Below are 19,928 nucleotides of genomic sequence, written 5' to 3'. Positions count from 1 at the left end.
ACACGCGTTCGAATCGAAAGATTAATAAGGTCGAGAGAATTTCTATTGATCAGGATCTAACGGTTGATTTTTTTTTTTCGAAAGTGCCGCAATTTTTTGGATGACGCGCTCCTGAGAACCTCCCCTTAGACCAGTGACTCTCAACAAACATAATCAAATATGAAAACCGTACGCGGTATACAGGCTGTCCCAAAAATGTTGTAACACCTTGAAAGGGGTGGTTCGGAAGATGAATTTGAAACAACTTTTTCCTTAGCGAAAATGTTGTACGAGGCTTCGTTGAGGAGATATTAACGGAAAACACTGACCAATCAGAGCGCGCGTATACCGTTGGAGCGACTAGCCGTCCGCGCTCATACGCTACAGTGGTCGCTCCACCGGCATACTCGCGCTCTGATTGGTCAGTGTTTTCCGTTAATATCTCCTTAACGAAGCTTCGGACAACATTTTCGCTAAGGAAAAAGTTGTTTCAAATCACCTCCCAAACCACCCCTTTCAAGGTGTTACAACATTTTTGGGACACCCTGTATACATTACGATATAATAATTCTATTTCATAAATTCGTACGTTCAAAACCGAATAAAAAATAATTTATTTCGCTCGCGATATTTTCTCCCATCGCGAATAATTTATTTATAATTTCGATATAGTACAAATTACCACGAAATTTCCCCTGCGGTAATAATGTTCGCTTTTCGAAAAAGTGTCCCGTATAAGTTTCAATTTCGTTCATCTGTCGTGTTCTCTCGGCGACGGTTGAGAACCACTGGCCCCGAACGCATCGATTCGGCAACGCCGCGCGTTATTCCGCAAGCAGCGGCCATAGCTAGCGCGTGTGTTTTTGTATTTGCATCGCGGTGCACCGTGGGCCGGGCGAAAGCCAAGATGGCGGCAGCCGTGTTTGGCGAACGCGTTTCGAGTGTGTGCTCGGTCTAGACCGCATAAATGGCTCGGCCTAAGCGCACAGTACGTTCCCACGCTGTGATATACTGATCCGCACAATTCGCCAGGTGCTCGATATCGTTTGTGTGATGTCCGTTTGACGAGACACGAACCACGAGATTCTTAAGGGAGGAAAAAAGTGTCCGTCTCGTGCACCCTGTCACTGTTCAGCACCTTCGACCGCACGCCGAGGATAATATTCGCCGTCGTCGTTCCGCAGAGGTGGTCCGTTCGTCTCGTATCATTCGCGATCGCGAGGACGTCGATAGATCTTTTGTCATGGTGAGTTTTCTTTTTGTTTCCGGTTTTTGTTTTTTTTTTTTCGTTTATTGTCGTCGCGCGTTAACAAACGTTCGCGGGAGGGCGCGCTTTTTCTCGCGCGACGTTGTATTTTCTTCCGCGAGAGCATCCATCTCTTGGCACGACTAACCTATAGACGCGATGTATACGCACCGTCTCTCTTATTGTAATTTCAAATGACTCACACCGTTCTCCCTCTCTGCGTTCTTTCTCGCCCCCCTCCCTCTCCCTCTTCGCCCCCACCCCTTCCTCCATCTTCTCCTCCTGCGAGCTGAATAAAATACGTCTTTCGAGTAATAAATAATAAATAGTTCGTTCAACTTCCGAATTTCGTTCGTTTCGATCGAAACGAATTTACATTGTCATGAACGTGGAAACACGAAATTTAAGTACTATCTGCAACAAAACTCTAATTACTGTTTTGAGTAATATACGTTCGTAGTTAAATGTAAATAAATTGCAACGATTGTGCAGTGAATTGCATCGGGATTATTTCGTTTCCAAACTTGATCCGTTTAATTGAATTATTTCCATTGTCGCAATCATGGAAACATGAGACCGATGGTATTCGCGATAAAAGCATTTGAATTGTTATTTTAAGTAACGAATAACTTGGAAAATAATTACAATTGAATGCAGACAATTCGTCACTTGTTTCTATTAAAGTCATCTACAGGTATTTAAATAATTATAATTTGTGTCTATAACTAGTCTCTATTTAATTTGCTACATAACCTCTACGTTGATGATTTCTTAACCAATTTTAATGTGTAAACATTGACATAACATTTGTCCGTTTAAAAATTGTTCAGGATAGTTCAACCGAAAGCTTTCTGTTATATTTCATTAAAAAATTAAACTCGATGAGCAAAAAATTAAATTAAATAGTGGACATCAAAGCGAATGTATATAAGTTGTAACGGATATAGTAAACATACTGCGAATTAATAGTTTTGTAAAATATCAAAATGTTCATTTTAGTCAGCTAAAAGGGATAAGGATGCAATGAACGAAGACAGTAGCAGCGACGAAGATGAAGATCCCGACAATATGGGAGTGCCAGGTAAATTTTTGGAACAGGTATTTAAAAAGAAATTTTATAATAAATTAATTAACAATGTTTTCTTCAGGCGGTGGAAAAGATCTGGCCACTGCTACCGGTATTGCCAATATCAAGGATGAGAAACCGGCGGATGCCCCATCTAATCTTATGGTTAAAGGACAAGGGGGGATAAATAGTAAGAATTAATTTAACATATTCGTAATACATTAATTAGTAACTTAAGTAATTTATATCGATATTAAAAAAAAAAAATATTCTTTTGACAGTGATGAATCAGAAGTTTGGTAGTAAAATTCCTGGAGGATTGGTAACTAAGACAGGAATACCTGGTTACGAAGTGGTGCGCGTGGGAGGATCGCAGGGTGCACCACCTGGTTTTGTCAATGCGAGTCAGTTGAGTCAACTGGGGCAGTTAGCTGCAGCTGGACCGTACGGTTTTACACCAGGGTTGGCGTCTTTCGCAGGCTTTAATCCTGCTGCTTTTTTTCCACCGAGTATGTATCGATATCTCGTTGCAAAATCTTACTATCTTATAACAAGGTCACATCTTTATTTTCATGTGTGCTGTGCAATTCGAGTATACGTTTAATGTATGTATGAATTAGCCATGCACATACATTATATAGGAGTGAATACATGTGTAATAAGACTGTAATTTTGTTTCATTGTTGTATTGCACATAACATTGATAATTGTGACATCTATTATAACAATAATGACATCGCCAAAGACAGAATCGATAGATCATAAGTATATTATTATCCCCAGGCATGGATATGAGCTTGATGAGTGGTTTTATGGGTATGCCTGGAATGAACATGGCTGTTAATCCCCTTGTACAACTGTTAAACCAAAATGGCTTACATCCAAACTGGCCAGCTGGGCTGTCAGGTATTCTCGTTTATATAAACTCAATGTTCCCTTTTTTTCCTCGACGTATCAAATAATTAAATAGATCTCCCGTTCATTTTTTCAACTCCCATTAAAGCACAAGTATACAAATATTCATACAAACTGTTTCTCTATGTTCCATATCATTCTGTATTCCAAATACTCTCTTATCGTAGGATAAAATATTTCTGGTATAACAACAATTATACAGAACATTATTGCAGGTAAAGCTGTGTCTCAGTTGTGGATGAATGCTGGAGATCCTACTAAAATGACTATGCAACCTACTTTACCAGAAGAGGAAGAGGTGGATGACGAAGATATGGGCGTTGCGGAAACGTACGCCGATTACATGCCGACAAAACGTATGCGGGATTTATTTAAATATGTAGTTTGGTACTTCGGCTCGCGAATTGCAGTTTCTTAACCATTTTTCTCTATAATCGTCGACAGTTAAACTAGGACGGAAACATCCAGACCCCGTCGTAGAAACGGCATCGTTATCTAGCGTTGAACCAACAGATGTCTGGTATAAAGTTTCAATACCGGAAGAATCAATACGAACCGGGGCTTTATCGGCGTTACAGCTCGAATCTATAACGTACGCGTCCCAACAGCACGAGCACCTCTTGCCAGACGGTTCGCGTGCTGGTTTTCTCATTGGTGACGGTGCAGGAGTTGGAAAAGGACGGACCATAGCTGGTATCATATTTGAAAATTATTTAAAAGGGAGGAAACGCGCTATTTGGGTTTCTGTCTCGAATGATCTCAAATACGATGCAGAGCGTGACTTAAATGACATTGGCGCATCGAAAATTGAGGTATTCTAACTTTATTCTGGATTTAGAAGCGAATCGTATTAGTCTTAATGGTAGCAAATTTAACGCACCGTACCTGTAAACGATTTACATGAAATTTATACGTAGGTGCACGCATTGAACAAGTTCAAGTACGCGAAAATTTCGTCGGCCGTGAATGGAAATGTAAAGAAAGGCGTGATATTCAGTACGTACTCTGCTTTAATCGGAGAGTCCACGCAAAGTGGAGGCAAATATAAAAGTCGATTGAAGCAACTCTTACAATGGTGCGGTGAAGACTTCGATGGTCTGATTATCTTCGACGAGTGCCATCGCGCGAAGAATTTGTGTCCTACGGGTAGCTCCAAACCAACTAAAACCGGTACGTATATAACATAGTATATAATACGATTCATGCGATACAGAATCGATACTTAACGATGTATTTGCAGGTTTGACAGTTCTGGAACTACAGAACAAACTGCCCAAAGCCAGAGTAGTGTACGCCAGTGCCACGGGGGCATCCGAGCCCCGGAACATGGCGTACATGGTTCGGCTGGGAATGTGGGGCGAGGGAACCCCTTTCCCCGAGTTTACCGATTTCATTACCGCTGTCGAGAAACGAGGAGTCGGCGCAATGGAGATCGTGGCGATGGACATGAAATTGCGCGGCATGTACATCGCCCGGCAGCTCAGTTTTCACGGTGTAGCTTTCAAAATAGAAGAAGTACCGCTATCCAAAGAATTTACCGCAGTATACGATAGTTCAGTTCGATTGGTGAGTACCGAGGAAAATAAAAATAAAAACCGCCATACATTCAACGGTTCGCTAAATATTCCTTTCGAATTCGACGCAGTGGGTCGAGGCGCTGCAAAGGTTTCAAGAAGCGGCCGAACTGTTGGATGCCGAGAATCGCATGAAAAAGACGATGTGGGGCCAGTTTTGGTCGTCCCATCAGCGATTTTTCAAATACCTGTGCATCGCCGCTAAAGTGAAGCATGCCGTCGCGGTTGCTCGCGAGGCTGTCAAGTGCGGAAAGTGCGTTGTGATTGGTCTACAGTCCACCGGCGAGGCTCGCACGTTGGAGCAACTGGAACGCGACGACGGGGAACTCAGCGACTTTGTCTCCACCGCGAAGTAAGTAATCGATAGCGACGATTTTTATAGGGTGGAATAGAAGAACGATAGAAAACTAGTACACCTACGGGACGATTCTCTCGCTAATCCTTCACTTTTCAGAGGAGTGCTGCAAACGTTGGTCGAGAAACACTTTCCAGCGTCGGATCGCAATCACATACACCGAGTTCTGGGTATCGAGCCGTCGAAAATGCAGAGGTTGGAGGACCTCGACGACATGGACGGTGCAGGTGGATCCGCGGGCGGTAGCAAGAGGAAACCGATACGACAAGCAGCCCAGAGGGCTTCGAAGAGAGTCCGTACCTTTCCATCGGACGACGATTTTACCGACGACGAGAGGAACGGTGGTCGCAGTTCCGACTCTGAATACAAACAAAGTGGCAGCGAGAGCGAGGACGATCACAAAACTGACGTGGAGAGTAATATCACCTCCGATTCTTCCTTTCAGTACACCGAGTCGGACTCTGGTTAGTCTCACAAAACAAGAACTCTGTTACTTTTTGAAATATTAACCGCGATCCATAGATCGAGTAGTGACGATTTGTCGCTCGTGTTGCAGATTCGGGCGATAGACGAAAGAAGAAAGGTAAAAAGCAAAAGAAACCGGTGAAGAAACGCGCAAGCTACGCAGGTGCCGCCAGTGGAAATGCAGCAGCTCGTAGTCGAGCACCGTCGAGAGACGCTGTCGAGCGTGCCTACCTCATGAAGAAAGAGTTGCTGTCGCAGATAGAAGACCTAGGCGAACGACTACCACCCAATACCTTAGATCAACTTATAGACGAGTTCGGTGGGCCAGAAAACGTCGCTGAGATGACCGGTAGAAAAGGGCGAGTCGTCCAAACGGAAGACGGCACCATTCAGTACGAATCTAGATCCGAAGTTGACGTTCCATTGGAAACTCTTAATTTGACGGAAAAACAAAGGTACGTGCACAACGGAATACATAGATGAACTGATTGTAAAAGAAAATGTGAATAGCTCAGTGGTTAATCTCGCTACAGGTTTATGGACGGTGAAAAGACGGTGGCCATTATCTCAGAGGCCGCTAGCAGCGGGATATCTTTGCAAAGTGACAGACGAGCAAGAAATCAGATGCGCCGGGTGCACATCACGCTGGAGCTCCCGTGGAGCGCCGACAGAGCGATACAACAATTTGGACGTACGCATCGTTCGAATCAAGTGAACGCACCGGAGTACATATTCCTGATCTCAGATTTGGCGGGTGAGCGAAGATTCGCTTCGATCGTCGCTAAACGTCTGGAGAGTCTCGGCGCGCTCACACACGGAGACAGACGAGCTACGGAAACGAGGGATCTCTCGCAATTCAATATCGATAACAAGTACGGACGTTCGGCCCTAGAAGCAACTATGAGGACTATAATGAAGTTTGTACTCTTACGTGTTTCTATAGCAGAGAACAGAATTTCATTGGATTAACGATATTATTTAAAAATGCTAGGTACGAAGCACCGCTTGTGCCACCCCCTCAAGACTATCACGGAGATTTCTTCAAAGACGTGGCCGACGCGCTGGTGGGCGTCGGTTTAATATGCAACAGCGAAAGCACGCCCGGCGTACTCACGCTGGACAAAGACTACAACAACATGTCGAAATTCTTGAACCGTATTCTTGGCATGCCGGTCGATTTGCAGAATCGCCTGTTCAAGTACTTCACCGACACCTTGAACGCGATCGTCACGCAGGCGAAGAAGACCGGCCGGTTCGATATGGGTATACTCGATCTGGGCACTTCGGGAGAGAACGTGCGGAGAGTGAAATTGTATCGTTTTCTGCGGAAACACGCCACTGGTAAGGCGCCAACGGAGCTCCACGTTGTTCACGTCGAGCGCGGGATGAATTGGTCCGAAGCATTGGACAAGTGTTCCGAATTGACGGGATCGAAAGAAGGATTTTATTTGAGCCATCAGATCCGTAATGGAAAGCAAACGGCGATCCTTGCGGTTGCCGTGGATACTGGCAAGAAGAAGTCCGAGAGCAAAAAAGATCAGTTGTACATGGTTTACAGGTATAATGTTGTTTATCTTTTATTAAATTACTCGTAAGTTGAAGAAAGAAATTATTTACATTTGTCGATAGGCCCAACACAGGATTACAATTAAGGCAAGAGACTCTAGGAGAATTAGAGAAGAAATATAAGAAAGTATCTTCGGACGAAGCGGAACCCCATTGGTCGCAGCAATACGATGCTTCCGTAGATACGTGTTCGCACGCTTATTGGCGTGGTAATTGTAAAAATGCAACGCTTGGCATGGACTGCGAGGTCGGACTCCGAAGGCGTTCCTATAATGTCCTTTCCGGTTCCGTATTGAGCGTATGGAGTCGAGTAGAAAGCATTCTAGCAACGCGTTCCGGTCACAACTCTAAGATGCAAGTTGTACGCTTACGAACTGGTAAGTTCAATGTGAAAATACAGTTTCTTTTTTAAATCGTAAGGTAAATCTAATAATCGAATCTATTAATAAATAAAGAATGACAACAAAGAGCTTTTGTTACAGACGAAGGTTTGAAAATTGTCGGTACCCTAATTCCAAAGTCCTGTATGGAGATACTGCGGCAAGAACTTTCATCCGATTCGGAGAACACCGAAGACCTCTCATTTTGAACATTTCGTTCCTTCGCTTTACAGGTAAAAAATAAATAAAAATTAACGCGAAACATAGGATCCGATTTAAGAAGTATCATAGTCTGCCGCGAGCTTACTTTTAAATATATTTATTAATACTCGAACAAGAACGCTATCGATGTTCATCTAATCGTTGAACGTAAGAACGGAACTGCAGGGACGTAAGAGCAGGACCAATGGAAGCGACACTACAGTGATTCGTGGACAAATCCCTCTTCCTGAGCTTTGCGACAGAATTCGACGAAGAAGGGGGTGCACCTGCAAATATATGCCGAAGACACGGATACGTGCGTGTTATAACTGCCAGGAGGTATAAAGGTTGATTCCGAAGTGAATCCGAATCGCCTGCGTTGTTCGACTGTCTTCGTATGGCGAGTGAGACGGAAACGCGCGGCACAAACAATTCCAATTTTGCGATCCTAAGAACACATTGAAATATCCGAGCTTGTCTCTTCGTTAGACTCTCGCGTTGTTATTTTATAAGTTTTAACAAAGCCTATTGCTCACCTGTTGCATCTCGATACACGAACGTCATTACGTAGAACCTTCTTTCTCCATTTCTTTTTGTTTTTAATTCGTGAACTACGCCCGTGTTACGTCGGGAATGTAACACGCGCGTTCTCTAATCCCCCCCCATTTCATTTTTTACACACACCAAAACAGAGAATATATCGGAATCTATTATATATTTTTGTTCCGTCTTGTAAAGTTTACGATTGTAAATGAAATTCGTCGACATTTACAAAAAAAAAAAAAAAATGCATGACTCTGCGAAACGTATTTGCTGCGTATAGAAAGAGGTGAGGTTAGGTTCCTCTCGAATAGCTTTATTTTGCGCGTCGGCCAATTACAAAGTGATCACGAGGAAAGAAAAGCGAGATTCTTATTGGGAAGTGTGAAGATAAAATTCAATTAGCGATCGTGCTAACCACATCCTGGAAGCGTGACATCCAGTGAGAATCGATTGTAGAAAAAAAAAAAAAAGATATCTTAGCTATAGGGGTGGGACTCGCTTATTCGTGTATTGTGATTGATTTAGCGAAGAAAAGTAAGGGTAACCCGGATAAAAATGAAGTACGTAGTATTAGCACTGTACGAAAGCAGTGAAGGAAGAGACGATCAATTCTCGCTGGAAAGTACAGAATGTATACGCAAAACTGTTCAACTTTTGTTTGATCGTTGAATTGATCGGATAGTTAATTACGATCGTCGCTACTGCTACCATTAATATTATTACACTACTGCTACTACTATTAGTACTAGTGCTCCCACTGCAAAACTACTATTACTATTATGACCGGGGTGGGGAGACGAGGTAATAAACGATCCTTTTGTTACACATCGAACCTTGCATTGAAACCAAACGTTTGTTTACAAATCAAGTGCCAATGTAGACGTAACATATTCTCCAAATATCGTTGATCGAAGATTAAAGTTCGATGAAATTTTCTTTCGTCCTTTCGTTGGAGACCACGATATAATTTGAAATATTTGTTGCACGTTAATCTGTACCGATAAACTCAAAGAGAAGAAAAATTGGTCGCGACCTTGTCTCCCAATATTCTCCATTTATAAGTAGTCAGCATTAAAGGAAAAAGTTAGATTCGAACGGTACGTACGGCAGTATATTTATATTCAGAATCATAAACTAGTTATGCGGTTCGCATGTATATTGAGTAGATGTCTGTTGTTTGTTTGTACGCCTGGGCGAGTTTCGATAGAGTGCTAAGTGGGATGGATCTCGCAGTCTTATTATCAATGACAGAAAACAATAATGAAAGAGGAGAATTGAAATTAGAGAGTAGAGTAATCCTGGAGGAATCGATAGGATCAGTTTCCGAGTAGAATTCTCCATCGTAACGAGAGACACGCGGACGAAAATGCTCCCGTGTTTCGAGAACGCCGCGGAAATGGAATCGTGATTGTGAATATTTTTCAGTCTTCGCAAACTGTTCTCACTACAAAGAATCGTTTTGATGTAGCACACAGAAAAACCACTGCGTTTCTACGGATACACTACATATTGCATTTATAAACAAAAAGAGAAAAAAAAAACAAAGCGAAAGAAAAACAGATTAAAAACGGTGTAGCATACAATATTTACGTAGCGTAAATAAGAATATGTATTTGTATCGTATCGTATGTCTTTATATTTGTTTGTGATATTGGATACAACACAGAGCAACCGACAAATTATTTATTATTAATGTTAATTACAGAGAGATCATACGTTGTTTTATTTTTCATCATTTTAACAGAATCGATTATCGAGAACGAAATTCGTCAAACGAATTTGCACAGCTGTTCACTCTCGTCGCGAATGTGGCGATTCTTGAGGGGGGGAAAAAAAAGAAAAATAATACAGTTAACGAAATTAAATATAGAAACGGATTTGTGATTAGAATGGAAGGTTTCAAACTGTAAATATTATATATTGAAAAATATAAAGCAGTTATAGGTCACACGTGTACCTTGCATTCGATATTTTTACAACTTCTTTGTTTTCTTTGTTTTGAGTTCCTATTACAGACAAGAGGTAATTTATAAATGTGGTATCTAGTATACGTGGAAACAGGGCACTGCACTTACTGGAACGACTTTTTTCGTAACGTGCTGTGTTTTGTGAACTCGAATGAGAGACTCTGAAGATATATGCATATATGTATATGTACGTGCGCGTGTATATATACATGTATAAATGTCTCTGTGTATGTAAAATCAATACTTCGTAGTAAAAATGAAAAATAATGTTAAAAAAAAAAAATATCAATCTTTTGATATGAAGTTCGATTCAATTATTACAATGTTCCTTCGTTATTGTGTCATATTTCTCCGATGTCGTGCGTTCACTACTATTTTCTTTTCTTCTCTCTCTCTCTCTCTCTCTCTCTCTCTCTCTCTCTCTCTCTGACTCTCATTGCTTTTAACACTTGTTACGCTACAGAGCATTACGAGAAACATTGATTCATATGCGTATAAAATACATTGGCTTTCAATAAAAAGAAATATAGAAATTGTTTTTCTTTCGTAAGTGCCGAATTCGCACTATGCAAAATTATACGAACAGCAAATAAAAAACCTTATATAAATATCAGTCTATTGTACTGTGACAAATAGCAACGATTTCATTATCATTTTTACGAGACATAGATTTTATTTAATATTGCGACGCATTTTTCACAGACCTGTTTTTACGTATGGTATATGTTTATAGTCGTGTATATAGGAAATTGAAAGATAAAAGTACAAATATAATTTTATAAATGCGTAAAATTTTTTTCACCATTGATTTTAACGTTTATTAAATTAACATGTCGATCGTGGATTAAAATTCTATACATAGTTTGATCCACGACTTACGTTAGGTATAAAAAAAACTGTACAGTTCAACATTATTTTTCTTCTTCTTTTTTCAAATTTTCTTAACTCGCTAGAACGAGAACATTCATTCGACCATTCAGAGTTCACTCACGCATAATTACGCACAGCCACGCTCTTTTTAATTTCACCGTGTTTCCTATTTGCGTGTATGTCGCAAATGCATCATCAAATACCTCTTACTTCTACGTATATGCATTCCCATTTGACGAATCACTAACCCATAAGGGTGGAAGTACTTTGGTATCGAACGTTATTTAATGAAAAGCATACAAGAGCATAAGGAACGTGCAAAATCCAACGATAAGACCAAGAATTAGAGAGTCTCGTCTTTTACGCAGATTTATCCTTTGTACTAGACTAGTTACCGCTGGAAATCTATTCGAAATATCGTTTAATCTGGTTTGTATACGTTTAAATGTATGTCTCTGAGTCATCAAATGTTCTCGCGTCTCCATCGCTATAGTTATCTGATCATTGATCAAACGATCCGAGCTAGAAGAAAAAAAGAATCTCCATAAATTTTGTACCCCGATATATGTAATAAACGAAACAGCTTTTGGTATACAGTGACTCCTCAAGTTACATGATTGTGCCTCTACTTATGTCCTTGCATATATTTTCTATGCGTGTATCTATTCACATACGAAATAAAGCTTGCTTTTTCAATATTCAAATCATTTAAGTTGAGAACTTACTGTATATGAACGATATACATTACAATAAAATGAATTGTATAGCAAACTTTACTTACTTGTGAATATGTTGGCTTTCTTTTAAATACATCTCCCGGCGATTCAATCCGCCTACACTTTTGTAGTTACTGCACCATGGAAAATTTATAAACATTCAACAATATATTTAAGAAACAATGCTATCGATATCTCTTAACCACAGAATGATAATTGTACGTACTCGATTTCTTTACGAACACTTCCCAGTAGATCTTCTCGATCTCTTCTGGCCTCAAAATTATTTCTGATCTTACTGAATTCTAGTTTATAATCTTTCAATATATCTTTATGGCGTTGCATGGTATGGAGCATCGCTGCACCATTTGGTTGTAACTCGCTCATTCTCTCATTTATGGAGAATAACTATCGAATACGTATATTTTAGACTAGCGAAACATAGCGATACTTTAAACCTACCTTAGTTAGTAACGCTTCTATCTCAGAGGCCATATTTTCGAAGACATGTTCCTCATCCAAAAGTGGCACCTCATCGGAATTAACAAGCTTGGATCCAGCATTGATGCCAAGTTTGCTAAAAGCCACAAGTTTTGCGTCGATTTCATTCTCTAGATGTCTTGCTTGCCTTCGCAGATCTAAAATGAAAATGCATGATAACAGCAATAGTTTAAACGAAACAAGCTTCGAAGACTATGGTTTCGTAGTTGAAATAACCTGTTACTAGTACTAGAAGGACGAATATTGTAAAAATCGTAAACTGTAACGGATATTTAGAGACGAATAATAACGGAAAATAAATTATGCGAATTTTGTGTTACATATTTTTGAGAGAATGATTTTCATCGTTAGGGTTAGGAAATGTAAGATTTATTTTTCGTGATAACTGGTGCGAAACAGTTCATTTTCAGGAAATTTTATACCTACAAAATTGTTGGAACGAATCGAAATTTTTAATTAATTATTTAAATTATTAAATAACACGATTATTATAATCGTGTTTTCTGTGATCCAAAAGGGTTTCGATTTAGCGAAAGTAACGAATCTTATTCGATAGTAAAAATAACTCGGAATTAAATTTTAATAAGGGATGAGTTGACATTGTTTTCCTTGAAAATACAACTGAAAAAACAGTTTTAATATCGGAATGACATATGTCAAAACAAAGTGGATGCGATATTACTTGTCGGAGTAACTTTCATTTCTCGATAATCGATGGCAGGAACGATAAGGAATGTAACGTTCGCGTTAAAAAAAAAAGTCTACCTTCCCAATCGACAGCATCTAATGCGTTAGCCATTTGTCGTTGCTCGAATCAGGATATTTCCTTTTCTATTATATGTAGATAGATATTACATACGACATAACACACAGTTCCACGAACAGATGATGGCAGCAGATGATACCTATATAACATAAGTGCGAGACTAAACTAATCTGATGCATAAACACGGTCACCGATTGGAGAGGAAAAATGGCGGAAGAACTCGAAGAAGGATCGTCCCTACGAAACGATAATGGACACTTTGTTTATCTAATCTTTATTTGAACAGCAAAGCAATACTAGGGAACAGTGGTATCGAAGGTCTTTTTAGGTCTGAGAAAATGTTAATATGCTTCTAAGAGGATTTTAAAAACAGATTTGTCTATGGTTCTTGAGAATTTTGTTATATCGATTCAAAAAGAATAGAAGAACGTTTTATTAGGTAAACTGGAAAGTAATGTCGTTTCTTTTACATTAAATTCAAACAAATTTTTTATAAATTTCTATTCTTAATTATTAATTGTATAATCGCTCCCAGTTATCAATAGCCTTTTGCTATCTAGTGTGCAAATTGCCAATGTCAGATCGATAAAAATCAATGAGCTGATGAACGATAAACAAGTATTTAAAATTGAAAGAACGACATTATTTTCCGGTTCACCTAATATTTACAGAATGAAAAATAGTAGAAGGTAGATATTGGTCATCTCTGTATAGGCTAGTATTGCATCGACGCATTCCGTATGATGACAGTAGAAACTCGTGGTGGTGAGTAAACCGGTTTTATGTGGGATCCCGACGCTAGTTACGATGCTACTACCTGTGACATGCTATCCTGGTATTATTGCCTAGGAGAAGGAGCTAGGAGTAAGATAACAGGAATAACAAATGTAAATTAAAACGCAATTCTCCAAGTAATTATTAATTTAATAACACGTACATAGAATATATTATTTATCATACATATTTTTATAAAATTATTAAAATATATTAGAAGAAAATAACGATACAAAAATGACTTTCTTAGGTAGCTTTCTCCTATCGACTAATGGGAACGAACGGGAACGAATTACAGTATAAAGAAGAACAGGATTTATATCCACTTACGTGGCGTCGGAGGAAATCTGCCTTACCGTCATCGCGGGATAAGTAGGTCAGTTTTAATTCTCGCCATTTGCCGTTCGGTGGTATTTCCGTCTCGAAGGTACAATTTTAACTCCTCTATAAAAGCCAACGCAGCGAGAATCCGTTCATCGTCGTCGTGAACGATCATGTCAGGGAACTGGTCTCTCAGAAGTCGCGATATTATATTCATTTGAGTAGTAGATCTGAAAAAGTAAATAATCGTTACTTATTAAGTATTAGGAATAATACTTGAAAATAATAAATTATAAATAATAAGTAATAGATAAAGTCACTTATCTATAACTTATATAATAATAAATAATAAATTTAATAATGATTAAAAATATTAAAGGGACCAGAAAGTAATGTCGTTTCTGCGAATGCAAATACTTGTTTATTATTTACCAGCTCACCGTGTACCAATCAATTTTTATCGATCAGGTATTGAAAATGTGCACACTAGATGGCAGAAGGTTATTGATAATGACAATTACATAATTGATTAAAAATAAAAACATACTATAAATTTATTTGTTTGAATTTAATGCAAAAGAGACGACATTACTTTCTGGTCCCCCTAATGATTCAAAGTTATGATTAAAAATACATATTCTTCTCAAAGACCAGTAAGCTTTCTAGTTCGTAATATTATTGTTACAGTTAACGAGGATTATCGGAGAATATTTATCCACCTAGAAAAGATTCTCAATCTGGCCTCTCCGTCGACAACGGGCAAGATCTCGATAAGGCAGAACATGAGGCATCCGGTCGTTTTGACGACGTAGGCGTCTGCACAGATTTCCTTGAATGATTTCTCTTCGAGGAACTCGAAAAGGCGTTCTCCTCTCCCAGGATGCGTCTCGATTTGTATGCCGACGGTCTTCTCTATCGACGTGCTTTTCAACGCCAAGATACTGTGCTCCACATTGACCGAGAACTTTACGCAGCAACTGTTATCGACCGTCTCTTCGACGAGAAGACGAATGGCGGGTACGGCAGTTTGGTATTGCTTCTCGTGGACTTGGTACGAAATCGTACCGTAAGCGTCGCAAAAGGAATCCTCGTCGAACTTTGGTAAATCCAAGACTACAGTGGCTACGACTTCCTTGCGAGGCTGAATCGCGTTCGTTCGGTACCAAAACGCGCAATCCGTCGATGACCAAATCATCGATGCACCAGCGATTTCGTCCAGCCCTTTCAGGGTTACGTAAACCTCCGGATCGCATACCGTTCTGAAACCAGATGAAAGATCTCATGAATCAACTAGTAATTCGTTAATTAGTTAATAAACTAATTGTTTTATATTTTCTAATTGTAGGAAAAATTTCTCAGTGGTTTAATTCGCTTAGAATCGTCCGTTAATTTGGAAATATTGCCTATGGAGAAGCAGGAACATGAAAGGTTCCGACGAGAGTTTCGTCCATTGAGCTCTATCCTAACTGGAGTGTGAACTCCTGTAGGAAGAAGTAGAGGCGACGGAGGTCCGAGAGAAATGCAAAATGGGTGGTTCCGGTATTATCCTATAGCAAATTTATTTGTCAAGGGGGAATAAACGTACGCCGGAACATAACCTACCCGAGCATCGCTGAGCATTGTCGAGTGAGTTACTTTCAGATTTTTCTCCGCATAAAATTGGATAAATACAATATAAGTTGAATGGTGACAAATAATAAAATTTGGCTCTATACCAAATTGTATACAGGGTGTCCCAAAAATGTTGTAACACATTGAAAGAGGTGGTTCGGGACGTGATTTGAAACAACTTTTTCCTTAACGAAAATGTTGTCCGAGGCTTCGTTGAGGAGATATTAACGGAAAACACTGACCAATCAGAGCGCGAGTATGCCGGTGGAGCGCCCGTAGTAGGCGTGGCTACGCGCTAGGCGGCCGCGCTCATACGTTACCGCGACCGCTCCACCGGTATACTCGCGCTCTGATTGGTCAATGTTTTCCGTTATTATTTGCTCAACGAAGCCTCGGACAACAATTTCGCTAAGGAAAAAGTTGTTTCAAATCACCTCCCGAACCAGCCCTTTCAAGGTGTTACAACGTTTTCGGGACACCTTGTATATACAGAGTAGAGGTAATTTGAAACAACTTTTTCCTGAGGGAAAATGTTATCCGAGGTTTCGTTGAGGAGATATCAACGGAAAACTCCGGACCAATCAGAGCGCGAGGATTCCGGTGGAGCGCTCGTAGTAGGCGTGGCTACGCGCTAGGCGGCCGCGCTCATACGTTACCGCGACCACTCCACCGGCATACTCGCGCTCTGATTGGTCAGTGTTTTCCGTTATTATTTGCTCAACGAAGCCTCAGACAATATTTTCTCCAAGGAAAAAGTTGTTTCAAATCACCTCCCGAACCAGCCCTTTCAAGGTGTTACAACGTTTTCGGGACACCCTGTATTCATTTCTATATACTCAAAGAGTAGTTCGCCAAACCGTGCAAAATTTCAATTCGCGCCTTTCCCCACTGCTATCGCTCATTGACTATAGCGCTTGCGCACAACTGCTTACTCGTAACTTTGGCATAGGAGATGTTGGTTACGGACTACACTATAGCTCGAGCAGTCCATGTATGGTCGAAGGTTTCGCGTCTGTGGAACTACTTCGTGCCGCGCACGCGCAGAGGGCGCCAAGCGGCAAATCGACCCGCGAAAACGCGAGCCAATCAGCGACGGCGTACGAGTCGGTTGGTAGCAGACGACGCGAGCACAGGACCGTAGACCGTAGAGATCAGTCCGCGTTTGTCCGCGTCCGTGTTCGTATCTCCTTCAGGGTGGTCACAGGATGTAATCGTCCTCTGTACGTTCGATTCGATCGGTTACCGTCACGTGTTCTCGCGAGTTTGTCAATCGAGAAGCACACGACGACAGTCCACTGGTACCAGGACAACGATAAGCGAGGGAGCCGAGAAGTATCGACGCCTGAAGCTGGAGTTGCTGCAGGAGGTGCGATAGATGCATCTTTGAATCCTGACAGCGGGGCATATATGTCCGTTGGAAGTACGTATTTAGTATTATTACTTTGCGCTATGTTGGAATAATTGATGAACAAATACTCTGTTCGATCGAAGGAGTTCGGGGAAATAATAATAGTTGATAGAAGAAAGGTCAGAGAAGACAATGCAGAATTACTCGGAATCGTGAGATGAACCTAGGTGAAAGGAAGGGTGCTGTGTGACCCATTGACCCAGGAAACGTATGCAGTGCAACTACGTTCCGTCTCGCGACTCTTTCGATCGGGACCGTAAATTGTGCAAGACTCGTGTCGTAGGTGAGATTCGTGACTCGCCGTGGGAGAATTAACGCGACTTAGAAACGCGTCCTTGTCCTTTACCGGCTCTTTCCACGACGAACGATAAATAACCAATGATTCGAAGAATATTTATTAGACTCAATTTTCATTGAGTAATAGATCATATCACTCGATATAATATCAATCTATGACTGAAAGCGGTATCATTTAATTGAATATTTATTTATTTATTTTTCTTCTTAAATTAGTATCTACCTAATATATCATAATTCGTACAACGTCGCGGTAATAAATAGTAAAATGGTGATCGTCAAGCCCCCGATCGGCAAACTGTTAAAATACAATATCGACCGAGGATCTTGGTTGAATGCAGTGATGGGCAAAATCGTAATCGCAAATACGAATACGATTGCAATCGAACGTTTTCGAGTTGTGATTACGAATACGATTGCGATCGTACGTTTACAGGTTTACAGCCACTGAAATTCTTTACCTCAAAAACGATTTCAAAATTCCTGTTTCTCAGCCCCAAAAACTTAGAAAACCATACCATTCGTCGAAATGAAAAATGAAAAGTTTACAATTAAAATTCGTGTCCATAGAGCAGAGCCTAGATAGGGTAATTTTTAACAAATGTTTTATTTTGACGAAACCATGGTTTTCTAATTTTTTTTTTCAATCCGAGGAACACGAATCTGACGTCGGTGTTGTGGTAAAAAAATGTCTATGCCTGACAACCTCTAAGAATACGGTCGTAATCGTATTCGTAATCACAACTCGAAAACATTCGATTGCAATCGTATTCGTATTTGCGATTACAATTTCGTCGAAATGAAAAATGAAAAGTTTACAATTAAAATTCGTGTCCATAGAGCAGAGCCTAGATAGGGTAATTTTTAACAAATGTTTTATTTTGACGAAACCATGGTTTTCTAATTTTTTTTTTAATCCGAGGAACACGAATCTGACGTCGGTGTTGTGGTAAAAAAATGTCTATGCCTGACAACCTCTAAGAATACGGTCGTAATCGTATTCGTAATCACAACTCGAAAACATTCGATTGCAATCGTATTCGTATTTGCGATTACGATTTTGCTCATCACTGGTTGAATGACTAACGTTTAAAGAATTCGATACCTGGAATCTTTGTTTACGTTAGGATGTCGTTTATCTCGGAGCGTAACTACGTAATCCTCGAATTAGAAGTAGGAGAAGTAAACATTCGTCCGTTGTGTAAACGGAAAAACAATACTTTAAGCGCGACACGTGCTTGTGGTATGTACGCGCGCGCGCGTGTGTGTGTGTGCGTGCGCGCGCGCGCTTGTAGTATTTATATGCGGTTTGCGATTTTTGACTGGAACCTGATTTTTCTGTTCGGGGAAAATTCCGGGATCCGAACGTTACGCGAATCACACAAAAATCGTACGTTCGCAAAGTAAAGCCACGGAAATGAAAATAAAGCATTGAAAATCAATTCCGATGCAGAGATAAAATAATATAGAGATATTTTTCTGGCGTTTCGAGACATTCCGTTTTCTGTTAACGCGACGCGTTTGAAAAAGAGATGCTATGGTCGAATTTATGGTAACGAATGATTGCGGCTATTTGCCACGGTATTTTCTTTTAACGAAACAGCGAGGCTGCGCTACGCTATCAAATTTAATTAAAAGTACCTCTCTTAAGCTGGCAGGACCAAATCAGCAGAATCATATCGGACTCAGTCGAATATTTAGTACTTATTTTGTACTAATTTCTACCAACAACAACAATTTTGTACCGCGTGCCGTTTTCGAAAAAATCGTGGCGATGCTAGCTTAATATTAATATTACGATTTTCTTGAAAACGGTACGAGGTACAAAATTTCTGTTCGTGGTACAAATTAGTACAAATTCAGTCCTAAATATATCCGCTTTTATTTTTTCATTTTTATTAATTTTTAACATTTTCAGCCACTAGCTTAATGTTAAACTAGCAGCGCCACGATTTTCTGGAAAACGGTACGAGGTACAAAATTTCTTTTGGTGGTACAAATTAGTACAAATTCAGTCCTAAATATATCCGCTTTGATTTTTTTATTTTTATTAATTTGTAACATTTTCGGCCGCTAGCTTAATGTTAAACTATCAGCCCCACGATTTTCTTGAAAACGGTACGAGGTACAAAATTTCTGTTGGTGGTACAAATTAGTACAAATTGAGTCTCAAATATATCCGCTTTGATTTTTTCAATTTTATTAAATTTTAACATTTTCAGCCACTGGCTTAACGTTAAACTAGCAGCGCCACGATTTTCTTGAAAACGGTACAAGGTACAAAATTTCTGTTCGTGGTACAAATTAGTACAAATTCAGTCTCAAATATATCCGCTTTGATTTTTTCATTTTTATTAATTTTTAACATTTTCAGCCGCTAGCTTAATGTTAAACTAGCAGCGCCACG

General features: G+C 40.0%; 4 protein-coding genes across 7 annotated transcripts in view; 2 read left to right on the top strand and 2 right to left on the bottom strand.

The window, feature by feature from the left end:
- Positions 1-531: 531 nt before the first annotated feature.
- Positions 532-10,238, top strand: LOC128879454 (protein strawberry notch). Of its 4 annotated transcripts, none has more exons than XM_054128597.1 (17): positions 532-1,225; positions 2,225-2,306; positions 2,374-2,481; positions 2,573-2,800; positions 3,075-3,197; positions 3,422-3,562; positions 3,651-4,018; positions 4,124-4,376; positions 4,447-4,772; positions 4,852-5,132; positions 5,235-5,599; positions 5,692-6,055; positions 6,134-6,517; positions 6,592-7,158; positions 7,230-7,543; positions 7,649-7,779; positions 7,885-10,238. In XM_054128597.1, exons 1-16 carry the CDS (start codon positions 1,223-1,225, stop codon positions 7,753-7,755), a joined length of 4,014 nt encoding a protein of 1,337 aa, XP_053984572.1. In that variant the 5' UTR covers positions 532-1,222; the 3' UTR covers positions 7,756-7,779; positions 7,885-10,238. The 4 variants fall into 4 exon arrangements, with proteins under 4 accessions (XP_053984572.1, XP_053984571.1, XP_053984570.1 ...); XM_054128596.1 differs by having other exon boundaries at positions 533-1,225; positions 7,921-10,238; XM_054128595.1 differs by having other exon boundaries at positions 535-1,225; positions 7,934-10,238.
- A 393-nt stretch (positions 10,239-10,631) lies between these two features.
- On the bottom strand, positions 10,632-13,282 carry LOC128879455 (Golgi SNAP receptor complex member 1). Its single transcript, XM_054128599.1, has 5 exons — positions 13,110-13,282; positions 12,306-12,481; positions 12,070-12,251; positions 11,909-11,977; positions 10,632-11,649 (listed from the first exon to the last, which is right to left on the bottom strand). Exons 1-5 carry the CDS (start codon positions 13,141-13,143, stop codon positions 11,412-11,414), a joined length of 699 nt encoding a protein of 232 aa, XP_053984574.1. The 5' UTR covers positions 13,144-13,282; the 3' UTR covers positions 10,632-11,411.
- Positions 13,283-14,013: 731 nt separating this feature from the next.
- Positions 14,014-19,928, bottom strand: part of LOC128880132 (uncharacterized) — a 32,880-nt gene continuing 26,965 nt past the window's right edge. Inside the window, exons 3-4 of the mRNA XM_054129862.1 lie at positions 14,925-15,464; positions 14,014-14,435 (exon numbers count right to left, since the gene is read on the bottom strand). Coding sequence (XP_053985837.1) covers positions 14,243-14,435; positions 14,925-15,464 — 733 coding nt within the window. The 3' untranslated portion in view covers positions 14,014-14,242. The remainder of the gene's footprint in view (positions 14,436-14,924; positions 15,465-19,928) is intronic.
- Positions 16,779-19,928, top strand: part of LOC128880127 (carbohydrate sulfotransferase 11) — a 29,163-nt gene continuing 26,013 nt past the window's right edge. Inside the window, exon 1 of the mRNA XM_054129853.1 lies at positions 16,779-17,236. Within this exon, the coding sequence (XP_053985828.1) occupies positions 16,810-17,236 (427 nt within the window). The 5' untranslated portion in view covers positions 16,779-16,809. The remainder of the gene's footprint in view (positions 17,237-19,928) is intronic.

The sequence above is a fragment of the Hylaeus volcanicus genome, chromosome 7 (assembly GCF_026283585.1).
Source record: "Hylaeus volcanicus isolate JK05 chromosome 7, UHH_iyHylVolc1.0_haploid, whole genome shotgun sequence".
Taxonomy (NCBI): domain Eukaryota; kingdom Metazoa; phylum Arthropoda; class Insecta; order Hymenoptera; family Colletidae; genus Hylaeus; species Hylaeus volcanicus.
The sequence above is the reverse complement of the archived record's forward strand: the minus strand, read 5'-3'. Positions and strand labels throughout refer to the sequence as shown.